The 14,595-nt window shown below is 39.7% G+C and overlaps 1 protein-coding gene across 3 annotated transcripts in view; it reads right to left on the reverse strand.

The window, feature by feature from the left end:
- The window catches only part of DOP1B (DOP1 leucine zipper like protein B), a 53,259-nt gene that overhangs the window by 6,181 nt on the left and 32,483 nt on the right, over positions 1–14,595 (reverse strand). For all 3 annotated transcript variants that reach the window (XM_075100081.1, XM_075100070.1, XM_075100092.1), the window contains 15 exons: positions 13,672–13,783; positions 12,861–13,049; positions 12,053–12,178; positions 11,313–11,447; positions 10,587–10,642; positions 9,653–9,757; positions 9,500–9,566; positions 8,020–8,161; positions 7,533–7,615; positions 7,194–7,303; positions 2,751–2,897; positions 2,272–2,333; positions 1,212–1,340; positions 537–673; positions 143–198 (listed from right to left, as the gene is read on the reverse strand). In XM_075100081.1, the coding sequence (XP_074956182.1) occupies positions 143–198; positions 537–673; positions 1,212–1,340; positions 2,272–2,333; positions 2,751–2,897; positions 7,194–7,303; positions 7,533–7,615; positions 8,020–8,161; positions 9,500–9,566; positions 9,653–9,757; positions 10,587–10,642; positions 11,313–11,447; positions 12,053–12,178; positions 12,861–13,049; positions 13,672–13,783 (1,656 nt within the window). The remainder of the gene's footprint in view (positions 1–142; positions 199–536; positions 674–1,211; positions 1,341–2,271; positions 2,334–2,750; positions 2,898–7,193; positions 7,304–7,532; positions 7,616–8,019; positions 8,162–9,499; positions 9,567–9,652; positions 9,758–10,586; positions 10,643–11,312; positions 11,448–12,052; positions 12,179–12,860; positions 13,050–13,671; positions 13,784–14,595) is intronic.

The following is a 14,595-nucleotide window of genomic DNA, read 5'->3' on the forward strand; positions in this document are numbered from 1 at the left end:
AGCGCTGTAATAAAAGAATGCCTGCTTTATAAAACTCCAAAATTGAGTCTTAGAGAGTTCTTTTAACCGGCTTTTACGGTATCATAAGCACAATTGTTACCAGCTTTCACAAGTTCTCTATCAGACAAATGGTAATTCTTACTTTGATGGTTCATCTTCCTCAGTTAAATCTTCTTCCAGTTGTAGAAAAGTCTGAATCTTTAAAGAAATAATCATGGGAATGCTTAAACATTCATCCAACTTCATGACAAAAAAGATATGCTTCACATAGTATAAGGAACCACAGACTCTTAGTTTACTCTTGTGACTTGCAACAAATTAACAAAGCATACAAGAGATTACATTAGCAACAACAAAATTCATCAGAAAGGTATTTCCTAATGAGAATGTTAATTCTTTTCCCAAATTGTCAGGCTAATGTAAAACTATGAAAACATTTCCTTTTTTAAAGAGGGGGTGTACTAGGGAGGAAGAAAAAGGTGAAATGGGAAAAAACCCCCACGTTAATTAGTTTCAAATTACTACTGATTCCTTACCAATTCAGTTACCATAATTGGCCACAATGAGGTTAGATGCTGAGGAGAAATCCTTAACAGAAGAACTCTGAAGAAGAGAAACATCTGTGCGGCAACTATAGAAGTCTGCCCAACACGAAGGTTCTCAGTCAGTCGTTCTGAAATAAACATAAAAAAAGTAAAAACAACAACAACAACAAAAAGTAGTATCTTCCTGAACATGTGTTGTTTTGGGAAATAAAAAAAATGTAGGAACAAAACAAAATTTGTGCTTTATCATCAGCAGTAGAGTCCCTTGCACTCTATTAACAAAACTGTGATTCAGAAAAAGTCTGAAGACATGGTGATTTTATGTTGGACAAAATTTTGTCAAAACTGCCATTTAAGGAGAACAACGATAGCCCAAGAGTGGCTGGAATATTGCCACAAAATAATAATGTTTCCAGTTATATTTCTAGACCAAAGGCTTTGGATCCCACATTCCTGTCTCCCTCTTAATGAGATTATTTATTGTTAGAATTATTTATTGTTAGAATTCAGAGATTCAGAGTTTCATAATTTTTATAATTTTTGTTAAAAACTTCTTTAAAAAAAAAAAGGAAGTACGTATTGGAAAATAGGTGACATTCCTTCCTTACACAATTTATATGTGTGTTACAGCTAAAAAAAAGAGGCAGATGAAATTGCAAATCTTACCTTGTATTAAGGGAAGATAGAGATGATACTGATCAACCTCTCCACTAAAGACAGCAAAAGCTTGCCTCTTTAACAACATTGCTTTTTGCTCAAAACTTGGGTACAGTTTTAAGGCGCTGCTCTGCATATCTATAACAGAGATAAGAATTATCTACCACATAAAGATTTCCTGTGCTTTGGGCTGAAAATAATTCCTATGTCTGGAAATACATTAAAAAGAAAAACCCTCTTTAGGCCTACTAATTGGAACAATACATTGGTATTGATCCAGATCTGCTCACACTAGTAGGAAAATTATATGAAATAAGCACTGCTGCTCCAATGTGGTTGTCCAGTATTTTAAATCCCTGCCTCTGCCTTTACGTCCATGGCTCTTCCCCTCTTTTCAGTCTCCTAAATCCATAGATGTGTGGTCTCAGAGGTTTAAGACTTACTGAGAAAAAAACCAGATAAGTTTAAAAATACATATTGTAAAAAAAAAGTGCATTATGAGTTAGTCTCGCACTGTAACCCTTCAAGTATTCTTCAAAAAGATCTGAAAAAGAGACTAAAGCTGCTTTTTCTGTTGATGCTTTATGCAAATTTACGGGGTTCTATCCCACCCCTTCCCCCACTTTCTTCTACACACTCCACAAGCCTGAATTAGAGGTCAAAGCACGTCGCTCAAAGGTTTGCTGTACTGGTGCACCACATTCCTAAACTCGATGCCAGTGTACAGACACCTGCAAAGTTAGCAGAAGTCTCTTTGCTTTCTAACAGGGAACAGCTGCAAAAGGTCACAATTCAGCAACTTAAAATTATGACAAAAGATAAACACAGGAGTCCAACATTAGCATTTCTAGAACAAAAATACTTATGGGGTGTTTTAGACATGACCAAAATACAGAATTAATTTAGCACAGCTTTTAGTTGTGAATAAAGTTGGCAACATACTCAATTATGCAGATGCATTGTCTGCATTTTATTGACATTATTAGTATATTAAAAATGTAACCAATAGTCTGAATGCAAACAGATTTCAAATTAATGTAGATATAAGTTATCAGTAGCTGATACTTACTCATCAAATCTTTAAACATAGTTTTCTCATGTGTTAGAAGATGATCAATAATGGATCTCCAGCTGAATAAGATAAAGAAGGAATTAGATAACCAGAGAAAGCTTTTGTATGTTTTCACCTCAGAAAAGATTTTGGTCAAACATTTCGTACAAGGAAACAGCTTCCAAATGAAATTTAATATGCAGACTCTTACCTGGTTTAACACATACTGCATTCTAGGTTCTCCAAGTGTACTGTATGCAGTTCCCTAATCACTAAGGGGAGTATCAGCATGAGACAAGTTTATTCTACTACAGTATAATGAAAATTTCCGTGCTTATAAGGCATTTAGTAGATTTAGTTATTGAGACCCATTTTTAACAGTATTCTGTAAGAAAGTACTAAACAGAATTTTCTTTCCAGTATTAGCCATTCCCCTTTAAAGCCTTTCTTTGCAAGTTCAGAATAGAATCTTGGAGTGCTACAATCCCATATCTTACTGAGTGCATGAAGTGTCCATCTGGAAAAAAGCTGGATCCATATACAACTCGACAACTTCTTTTTTCCAGGCTCGCTTGGTATAGGCATATCCACTCAATGAGCTGAGCAACTGAGCACCAGCACGAAAACTAGGAATGTTGTAGGCACTGGGGGAAGAGAACAATAATGATATATATATATTTTTTAAAGTTAAGTTTATTTAACCAGAAAATAAACTCCAGCGTTCCCCAGAACTTTTAACCAAATTCTCTCAGGAATAGGCTATGTCTACATTAGCTCATAACTTGGAGCAGCAGGAGGTCAGTAGATCAAACCAGTTTGTGCTGAAGCTCCTCACATTTCCAGTGTACCTGGTTTGGGGAGATATTTTCAGATTAGATATATTACAGCACAGTACTGCCTGTCTCTGCTACAGGTGTGGTTCGAAACTTCCCCGAAAAAAGGCTTCCAATAAGCTTTGTATCCTTGTCAGCAGACCCCTTTAGAAGGTACCATAATAGGCTTAATCTGTCACCCAGATAACACTTATGCCACCATCACCTGTATAAAAATCTCACACGCAAGCCTTTTTCTCCTTGTGCTGCCCTATGCACCATCCCACTCCAAATTTGGACACCATTGTCTACAAGGCACAGTAGGGAAGAAGCATGGACCTCAAGTCAGAACTGGTAGGAACAAGGTTAAGGGACCCTGCATGAACTGATGCTTCTCTGGCACCTCAGTTTCACTGAGGACACGGATGCCGAGCAGCATTCTGCTATGAATCCTTGCTACGGTAACTGGTTTGCCCATGGCTGAACAAAGTTTTCAGGTTGGGGAGGTGGTGCTCAGACTGAGAGGAACATGACTTTTGGTTGAGAAGAGATGCTGTCAAGGTCTTCGTTGTGAGCTGGAACCACACCTTCACAGAATGCTTCAGTAGCCCCTTTGTTTTCAAGGTTGGTTGGAGCGGGAAGGCTACGTCCTTTTTATGGAGCCCTGCAACCAAAATCCTGCCAATCTAGGGAGGACAGAGACATGAAGACAGTCTTGGAGGTTATAGTCCAACTGCTAAGCAGCATGTATGAGTGACATGAAAATCATACAGCCCATCTATGGGCCTGATGGGGGCTCCACATTCTCAGTCAGTAACCATCTTGTTATGGTTGTGGCTACACAGATCACAAGGACTGCTGGCCTTGCCAGGGTGAGAACCATCAAGGGAAATCTCCAGGCATCTCAGCAACTTCAACAGGACTCTGATGCCCACGTCTTTTGAACCATCAGTCTCAGACCAAAGGGTATGGCAGTATCTTCTTTGCAAGAAAAAAAGCTAGCTGGCTTCTGGTGTTCGGATCTGCATTTGCATTGCAGAAGTCATAATTTATCCCCTGAACCAGTTCACGAGGACATCCTGACAGCAGTGGTGTCCATGCGAATTTTAACTGTGCTGTCTCCACACACGGGGCAGAGATGGAATGATTGGCTTGCAGCCGCTGGCTCACAGCAGGCCAAGCATGGCAGCATGATGCCAGCATTCCCAGGAACAGTTTCAGAGGTGGCTGTAGGCAGGGTTTTCCATATCTGCTGCAAATGGTGAGGGCACCAGATGCATGTGCATGATGGTATATGCCCTGGTCAACAAGAGTGACATACATGCCATACGTCAAGAACTTGACTGACGTGGTTAGGGGTGAAGTAGGCAGAAGACATTGTAATAGATACAATGGAAAATGCACAAATAGAATGCATTGAAAAGAACAGTTTCCCAAAATTTCTCTGCATCGTTTTTAATCCACCCCCCTTGAAAGGGAGCATGGAAATGTCTTCAAACCCTGCTGCACCCTGAGGCTTGCTGGCTTTAATGCTCACTTCCCAGTGACATTCAACCCATCATCCCTTTTAGGCATGCCTGGTTATATATTCCCTGACCCTCTATACCCTTTTTTGCTCTTTACTGTATACTGGCTAGTGGTTCTGACTGTGACCTAAATAACACTCAAGACAATCCCCACTGTCCTCCCCAACCCACAAGCTGCAGCTGATGCTATCCCACACCTCAGTGTAGACTGGTCTGCTCAGAAAAATGTAGCAGCCAGAAGGTAGTAGCCAGGAGGAGAGGAAGCTTGATACCTGCTACAGCAGGAACAGCTGCAACTCAGAAAAATGGAACTTGGGGCAAGCAGGAAAGGGAAGGGAAGGATAGGAGATGGTTGCTTCCTTAGCAGAGAGCTGCTAGAAAAAAAGAGAATTTGCTTTCTAAGAGATCTGTGAATAGCACTGGGAGAAAGGCAGGGAAGGCTGAGGAAGCAGGACCAGCTGATGAGGCCCTGAGAGATAGGACACCCACACAGCAAGGAAGTGCTCTCCTCTCCCTCCTCCTGCCCCTATGGGAAAAAGGTTATACTGTTCAGCTGACAAAGGATATCATCTACCTCTCCCACACCTATGCTTCTGGCTGAAAAAACTAGGCTCAGAGTATAGGGAGATATTGCACAGTTCCTACTTCATGATAGGTCCTGTGACCTGCCCAGCGCTCTGCTGCCCCATCTCACAGCCTCTTTCCATTACCTGACATATGCAGAAAGTGGATATTTAAGTAAAGGCCAAAAATGCAGATGGGAGGAACACCTACTGCTGAACAGAAACAGCTGTCACAAAGCTCAAACAACAAAAGGTTTCAGTTCCTGGGGGAAATACAGCTCATACCTTATTAGAATAGAAAGAGAGGAGAGGACAAACACAACCTTGTACATTCCCCTGTGGGCCAACAGGGTCTATACAGAGACAAAAGTCAACAGAATTTGGCCAACAAGGCTTAACTAGCACAATGCCAGTGGGAATGGAGAGGACAGGAGGAGGACCTTATAATCTCCATGCCTCTTACCAAACCTCACCCTTCTAACCTGACTTGCACACATGGATGGGGGCTCTGCTGTCCACCCAGGCATCAGCCACAACAGGGTTGGCAGCAGGCAGGGCTGCTTCTTCCAGCAAGTGCCCAGCAACCACCACTCAGCAGTGGCATTGTTTCCTTGTTGCCCTTCTTCCCCAACAGGCAGAAAAGGTAAGTGTCAGATTGGCAAAAATTGAAAAGCAATGATAGTAAAGGACAATAAAAGCAACAGTGTTCAGCGGGAGAAAAGCAACAGGATGGATGAAGTAGGAAGGGGTGGCATGTCAGAAGAAACAGAAGGATAAGGAAGAAGCAGCAGAAAGACGGGTATCAGTTGCAGTGAAGAGCTGAGGGCCCACAGTGGACAGAAAGTAGTAGGGCACAGTAACTTGGCACACAAGAACAGCTTCAGGATGTCCCAAGTTTGACAGCCCTCTACTGGCATATCTGATATGTATGTGCTAGATCTCCTCACGGCAGTGCAGTCAGGAATTAGTGAGCCCTCTTGGGTCACTTTTGTGTAGGAGCTTCTAAGAGTTTCCTCAAGGAATTTATTTCATGCACTAAAACTGCTTGGAGTACTGAATCAGCTTTTCATAAATAGAGGCAAATCAAGAGATTCACTTCAAAACTACACTACTGCTCTAATCAAATTGCTAATGTAAACATAGCCACCAATTATTACCCTGAATTCTAATCATTCATTACAGGAAAAAGAATGGTGAGGAAAAACACTCTAAAAGCACAAAACCACAGTTTAATGCAAAACATGGTAATGTCCCTAATGCTGCAATTGTTTGGTACGGTGAGGTTGACAGTCTACTCTTAGATTTCTACACTGAGAAGGGATTTAGCATTATTAACATAAACTTACTGGATATGTAAAATAATCCTCCCAAAAGGGAAGTACTGTGGAAGACGGCCTATCACTCAAGCAGTAAGATCACCAGAAGACTAAGGCACAGAGAACTTAGAACAGCTGACAGGTTCAGTCACTCTACAGCTGACAACTTTGCAAAATAATTGTTACAAAATCTTACTGGCCCAAATGCCAATTAATTATGCTCATTATCTGTGCTCTTCCAGTTGGGAGGCGTGTGTGTGAACAGCAGAAAGAGGGTGGTGAAAAGTATTCCTAGAGGTTTATTTTAACTATCTGTCTCTCACTCCCGAGGTCTTCCACACTGAGTAGAGAGAGCAGCTCTTCCAGGATGTGATTCAGGACAGCAGTGTCTGAGCACAGGAGCTTCACAGGGCTAAGGCTTGGAAAGGAAGTTACCCTTCCTTGAGGAAAATTTCACTTGTTATTGAGAATAATGAGACTTTTTTTCTAGAGCAAAAGATCAACTGTATAGTGTGGGAAGGGGAAAACCTAATTCTCCGTCCTGTACAGTTGGTGGCTACATTAGAGAATTATTTATATGAGATTTTTTATCTCAGGTCTCCAACTCTTACAATTCCCCTTGACTATTAAGCACTCCCGAGAAGAAGAAAAAGCAAAAGTCTTACAGTGTGGTCAAAAAAAAAGAGATGTAAGAAAAATCACATGTGCAGAAAGAGAAGTCACCTGTGGTTGCGTAGATAAGGAAATACATAGTAAAGCAAACGTGAAATCAATGGCACAGCTTTCTCCTTCTCGTCGCTCCGGTAAACCATGTCCAAAAGAGAAGCAAGAACCTTAAAAATGAAAAGAATGTCTCTTTAAACCTTTAGTTGGTATTTCTGACAAAAGGGGAAAGCATGCCATATTTCAGGCTAGAATATGTGTGCACACGGGATGCCTCAATAAAGATTTAACCTCCCATTTGATCTACCAGTAAAACCCAATGTATTCCTCTGCTCAATAATATCAATAAACAACCACTCCACAGATGAGAGCAGCAACTACAAAACTGTTCCTACTTACTTCTGCGAGGAGAGAAAGAGCTTGGACACTGTATATCGAAGGAGCAGAGGCAGAAACCATTGAAGATGGTGCCATTGATGTATCTAAAAGAGGCAAAAACATTTAGTTTTCCTTTGAGACAAGACATGTTTCAGTTTTGCTGTTTGCTAATTTTCTTCCCAATCAGAGATCTGTTATTATTTGCCTATTGGTATTACAGCTTCTGGGCATGTTGCCACAATGACATACCTCATGCCCCGTGCTGTTCTGTTGCATGTATTGCCTGCACCTGCCTTAAGTTTTCTTCTATATTATACACAATCTGCAGATACTGACTAAACCTGCTTAGGTTGACATTGTTATTGGAGGATAATGCATACTTTTGGTTTTACTTTTTGTCTGTATTACTCCCTTCCCATGCGAGCTACACACTGTCTAACACCTTGTACTCTTCACTGGCTTAAGCAGAAGAGAAAAAGCAGCAGAAGGTCAGACAGAACCATGTTACCGTTCACATCTTCAATGTTGAAGTCATCTGGTAAAATCTGAGGCTGAGCTTTCACTTCTAAGTTCCGGCTCAGCCAGCTCGTCTGTTCCAGAGAAGAACCAGCAACAGTCCCTACAGCCTCCAAGATTCTTTGGGTCACCTCCTGTAACATCACCAGACAATGTGGCATCAGATGAAAGCTATCATCACTTGGCCAATCCAGCAAAGTCCTCTTTACATGGAACATGTCAGGAGGATCAGGAGTAGGCACTTTTATCTCAGAAACATAAATACTTCTCTGATTTAACTCTCTGTGCGTTCAAGATAACTAACTACTGCTCACTTCAAATAAGAATGGGCAAGAAAAAAAAAGAAGCAGAAGAAACTTTTAAGTTTGCTTATCATGGAGGTTTTAGTCATGATTTTCCGTGCAAGCCATTACCATTAACATAGTATCAGTTTGGCATCAGTTCTACCACACTTTACACATTAGCTTCAAAGACACGATCTGTGTTGTTCAGACCCTCAGAAATGGCGTACCAATGCCTTTATTGTTTTGAACACTGTTCCTTTTTATTCCTTCTATATTTGGAAAACATTAAGTGAGGCAGGGTTTTATTTTATGGCAATCCATCTGTTCATATTTCAGTCTTTTCTATTAGGGGTAAGCAAGACATAGCATCAAACTATGTACAGAGTCACACTTCAGCATATTTAATTCCCAGTGAAAAGAAAAGCTGGTCACTCTAAGGAAACCAAATCCCAAGTCTCCAAAGCAAAGCACAGGTCCCTTGTGAAGAGGCTATAAGATAGTAAGATGGCAAAACTGTCTTTTTATCATCATTGTCATTTTGCTGGCCAGTCTCTGAAGCAGAAGTGGAGACTTAATTTCTCTGTTGGCACACTAAAGTAACCGTAATGCCGTCTCACCTCATAGGTAGCATTACATTGGCTCAGAGCCAAAATCACCCACATGGGTAGTACTTAAACTGTCCAGGTGAAATCGTGATCAGTATAAGAAGAGAATCCTGCTCCACTCCACCCCTTCTTTACCTAAAAGGTGAGCTGACAGTCATTTACATTGCCACATGCAGTTATGAGCTTCAAGGATAATTACACTACTAATTTTCCTAGATAGTTTTTGAGTTTTCAATACTTACACATATGATATGAACTTGTAACATCACAGTTGTGTTATGATTTAAATTCTGAGAAAAATCATAAAATTACCCAGGGAAAACAGCTTTGAAAGCCCATAGTTACCACTGCAATTTCATGCATTTTTGTAAAAATTTTGTTAGAGACATTCTGCTCATCATGTCTCTCATATTTGAGCTTCCCATATTTACAAGGCCTAAGCCACAATGTGTGGATGCACATTCACACGTTGTAAAAGCACAGGTGAATTCAGATACAAAGTACAGATCAGGCCATCTCCACTTTTACTTAGATGTACGGTGCCAGATTTATGAACTGAAGGGTATACACGTATACACTGTACCTGCAAGTCTTTTTGGTCTTTTTTGTTTTCTAGAGTAGGTGTCCTAGTCACAAAGTCATTCAGAGCACTGTGGGAAAATCAATTCACTTTGAGTTAGTAATTGGACATGTCTACTCAATGCATCTATAAACTGTCTTCTCCCTTACACAGTACCTGAGAAGAAGAAAGTGTCCAGGAGGAGCCAAGTTCAACTGCACAGACTCTTTGAGAAGTCCTAATATGGACTGGAAGTTCTCCTGCAAGGCTGAGACAGGCAGTCTGCCAAAAAACAATACCAAACCCACACAAGGCTGAAGTTAGTATTATGGAAAACCACAAACAACTAACATACATGGGTAACTTAGTGGCTTAAAAGCTTCCGTCAAGATCAACCCTTTATGTCCTGCCCCTTCCTAACTTCCAACAACATGATATAAATATCCACCAGCACAGACAATATGCATACAGCAGTAAATGCTAGCAGCACATGCAGTATGCCAGCCAGCACTGTAAGAGGGCTGTGTCTTCAGAGGCAATAAAAGGAATAAAGTTTAGCTAACCATTCCCCTGCATGCCAGCTTACTTTATCTCCATAGCTTATTGCATACAGTATATTGCACAGTCTGATATATCCCAAGGCTTCCATACAAGAAAAGCCAAGTATGTGAAGAAGAGTTTTGATCAAAGGAGTATTTCCAATCAACTGACTGACATGCTACATGTCCAGCACAGACTGCAGCCATAGCAGTTCTACTGAATTTAGGAGTTCCCTATCCATTCATCTGGCAACACAGAACACGTAAGGAGAAAGACCGTAAGAAATTACACAAGTATCTTGCTAATGAGAATGCTGAGGCATGTTGCTCTATTAGTATGAAATAAGGCTTTCAGGGTGGCATTATCAGCAGACTAGTGGCACATAATGTCATAGCCCAGTTATTTTGTGCCTGTCCGTTAACTTAACAATGAAGTGGCAGTAACCATTTCCTACATAAAGTTGTTCTGTGACATTGTGACACGAAGATGAAAGTAAAGCAAAAATAGCGATGCTGGCTGTTATCTTAACTAGAGCCAAACACAAAATTCTCTTTTATAATGACTGAATTACCTCTGAATGAAAGCATAACTGAACTGCAGCATTGGAATATCTACAAGAGAAGATTTCTGAAAAATAAAAGCAAAATTGCAATTATTTGCCATCAGAAGAAAAAGAAGGTCCAAGCTGTTGAATACTTGTTTTCAATGTTTAGAAGCCACTTGTACTCCAACAGGCGACCAACTATGATAAAACTATCTATACAACACTAGGAGAGAATTCAGAGATTTAATAGATGACCCTAGTTCAGAAGCAGTCACGTTACTTTGGAATATCTGCTACAGTTTATTCAGAGCTGTAAGAGTTCCTATGACGGCATGCATGGTAGTAAAATTGTTGCCTTGAAAGTCAGTTGGAAGATAGCAGACTCTATGTGAAGTATTTCTAACTGTTCACGGAAGGGTAGAGACATAGAAATCTGTTATTGAGTTGTGTATCAGCAGCAGCTTTATAAAAGTTGTCACCATCTTCGGTACTAGAGGACCCTGCACCTTTCACTACCTGCAAATTCTCTAGCAAAATATTCTGAAGAACCAACTTACGTTGATGGATCAAAACACAGAAACCCACATGCTAGAAACGTAACTTATTCAGGGGCAAAAGAGAATCAAACATTTTAAAAAAACAAACAAACAAAACCCACCAGACCCAAATTTCCTTCTAACAATATTTAGAAGGCACACTGGAATAGATCCAGAATAGAATGTATTAAGAAAATGGAATTATCTTCATAATTACCTCTTCGCCTTTGATTTGTGATGGTTTCTTGACTACCTCTTTGACTAGATGTAATATAGTGTCAATTTTCAGTGTGTTAAGTGCACATATTAAGTCCACAAGAATAAGCTGAGATGCACTAGCCACTGGAAGGATCTGAAAAAACAAAACAAAAACCACACACCCCTCAGATCACTGTACCAGGCAAAACGTGAAGGGGAAAAAAGCTTTTTGTGCCATTATTCAAATACCAATACTTATACAAAACATAAATTAGACACGTTAAATCAAGCATGCAACAATTTGTCATATACAGATCTTCTCCCAACACTTTAATGAAAACAGCTTCATCACGCTGAAATTAAAGCAGAAAAGAAATAAACAGTTGCAGAATATAGACATATTACATAAACTCTAGCCTTTCTCTGGAAATGGAGCTGAACCAAGGTCTTTAAAATATAATTGGCAAGTTGCAATCCCAACATTACAATCCAGTATTGAATAAAAAATGGCTATTACTATGAGACTTAAACTGCCACACTGTCCTTTTTATTTCATTACTTATTTACATTTAATTGTTGTCCTGATGCTTTGTGGAATTATGTAAAATAAGACCATTACACATTTTTCAGTGGCTTGACATTGTCACATGTAAAAAACCCCAAAGAATCTATGAACAAACCCAGAGTTCAGAACTGGTCATATAAATGTAACGTTTGCCTTTATGTTGGAAAACTAAGGGTGCCTTTCTTTAGTTTCACCTTGATTTTACTTTGATTCCTATGAGGTTTCTTGCTGTTCCATACTGCTGCAATTGCTGCCATCAGCTGGATTCCAAGTTGTGCTGTCAATGGATTAATGAAGTCCAGTATTTTAGTTCTTAATGTCTATAGAAGGGGGGAAAAAAAAAAACCTGTCAATGCTGAACCTTGCAAGGCAAAGGCTTGTAAAACATAGTCTGTAAAACATTCTTCCTTTTCCCAAGATGTTCAGAAAATATACAACAAAAGAATCTCTTCATATACTTGGCAGTCAGGCTAGTTTTGATTATTTATGAGTTACCCTCATAAGTACTCTCCTAAATAACACCTCCTTACAGATGGAAGGCACATTTATTGAAAAACAGATTGCAAAATAGAAAAAATAACTTCTTCTGTTATGTTCTCTCTTATCCTACAGATATTTTTCACTACCACGATTTACCAATATCTATGGAAGAAGGGAAAAGCCTAGTATTTTTATTCCTTCAGGTACATGTTCTACTGCCTGCAGAAGGTGCAGACAATTCAGAGGCAGTCGGCTTTACAGCAGCTATTAAGCGAAGCTCAAAGAAAAAGCAAAACATTAAACAGATCAGGCAGGGGTGCAGAGGGGAAAATACAGGGAAAAATCTACTTTTATAGGTGGGTACTGTGCGAGCCTGTAGCTCATGAGAGTTCCTCAGAAATTCTTTGTGGCCCAGTATCATTCTGGGAATGACAAAACTATTCCTATGAACTCTAAAATGCACTGGTGAGGGAGGGGATGATAAGGAGGATGAGATACACAACAGTTTAAAAGAACTCCTACTTTGGTTGCTTTAAAGTAGACTGAAGAAGAGCCTTTAGCTGTTCCAAAGAAGTCAGTTGGTCTTTTCTGAGAGTCTTCCCTTTTTATAACACTCCAAAGAAGGGACATGGTATTAATAATGCGAGGCAATTCTTCCAAAATGGCATTCCTAGCGTTTCTCAGGTGTGCCGGTTCAGATAAAGATGACAACTAGAAAAAAAACAAAAATATGAATATTAAAATACATTATATTACGCACCAGAGTGACTGCTCTTATTCTATAATTAGGAGAATTATAGTCAACTTCTGTAATGACAACTTTAAAAATAATTCAACCATTCTATTCCTGAAATATACTGCTGCTATTAGAGCCTACTGTATTTGCTGTTCACTATTTTGGCACTGAAAGAATTGATTTGTCTAGGAAATTGTTAGGATAATATCTTCTTCTGACAAATGATATATATAGCAATAAAAATTGTAGAAAACACATCAGCATGTTATCAACTCAAAGGAAAATAGAAGACACTGTTAATGACAGAGCAACTCTAGACAAGCTACACAGGACTAATATTTGCCTGACCAAGATCATAATGAACATCATCTACTTACAATTAACTTTCCTGTCTTCAAATAAAAAAATTAAGTTCAGTCCCCCTCCCTTACACTATTACTTAGTTCACTTATTTTGGTGTGCTATGAGGCTTCTCTAAGGCTATCTTCTCATACAAGTGCTGCTTTACTACTTATATTCATCTCAATGAAAAAGGGATGCATGCTTTGATGAACTGGTACCAAGGCATGAAGTGAGTGTTAGGCATTAAGCACTTACCTTTTTAGTTTGGTTAGGGTGATCCAGAAGGCAGAAGTGACTGATGGTTGTCAGACCTTCCAAAAGGGTTAGTGGGTAATCAGGTGTAACATTTTCTCTTTTAGAAGTTAAACTTTGTAGAGGGAAAAAAAGAAAGAAAGAGAGAGAAAGAGAGAGAGAGAGAGAGAAAGAGAGAGAGAGAGAGAGAAGAGAGAGAGAGAGAAAGAGAGAGAGAGAGAAAGAGAGAGAGAGAGAAAGAGAGAAAGAGAGAAAGAGAGAAAGAGAGAAAGAGAGAAAGAGAGAAAGAGAGAAAGAGAGAAAGAGAGAAAGAGAGAAAGAGAGAGAAGAGAGAAAGAGAGAGAGAGAAGAGAGAGAGAAAGAGAGAGAGAAAGAGAGAGAGAGAAAGAGAGAGAGAGAAAGAGAGAGAGAGAAAGAGAGAGAGAGAGAACAAAAGAAAAGGTTAACAGGTCAAGTGGTCTTTATTGAAAATTCCAGTAGAAATCTGTTTCTATTCAATGGTCAAAAGAATGCTGGAATGACCAGACAGGAATATCAAATCAAAGGATTCACAAACTATGCTTAGACAACCCTGTTTCCTTGTCTAGATCTTTTAGAATATTATTCCCCACCTGACCATAAATCTTTCATGTCTAATTATTTTTCCCTAGTCCTTTCACTTATTGACTGTTCTGAACAGGATCACTCTATTTTTCTTCTCCAGGCTGTCTCTCCCCAGTCAGTTCTCCAAAATCTTTTTTTCAAAACTGGGAACTTTTTACTTGGATGGCAGGCACAGGGGAACAGGAAGTACCGCAGCTGCTGGTCGTTTTTGCAACCGCAGTGAGCCCTGCTGCAAAGATACTGCCTCCACATGTGGGCTTAAGGGACAGATGCTTCCATGTGCTGCAGGGTTTGAGAATCAGACTCTGGGAGCCACAATGCTAA

This window comes from Phalacrocorax aristotelis, chromosome 1 (genome assembly GCF_949628215.1).
Source record: "Phalacrocorax aristotelis chromosome 1, bGulAri2.1, whole genome shotgun sequence".
Lineage (NCBI taxonomy): Eukaryota > Metazoa > Chordata > Aves > Suliformes > Phalacrocoracidae > Phalacrocorax > Phalacrocorax aristotelis.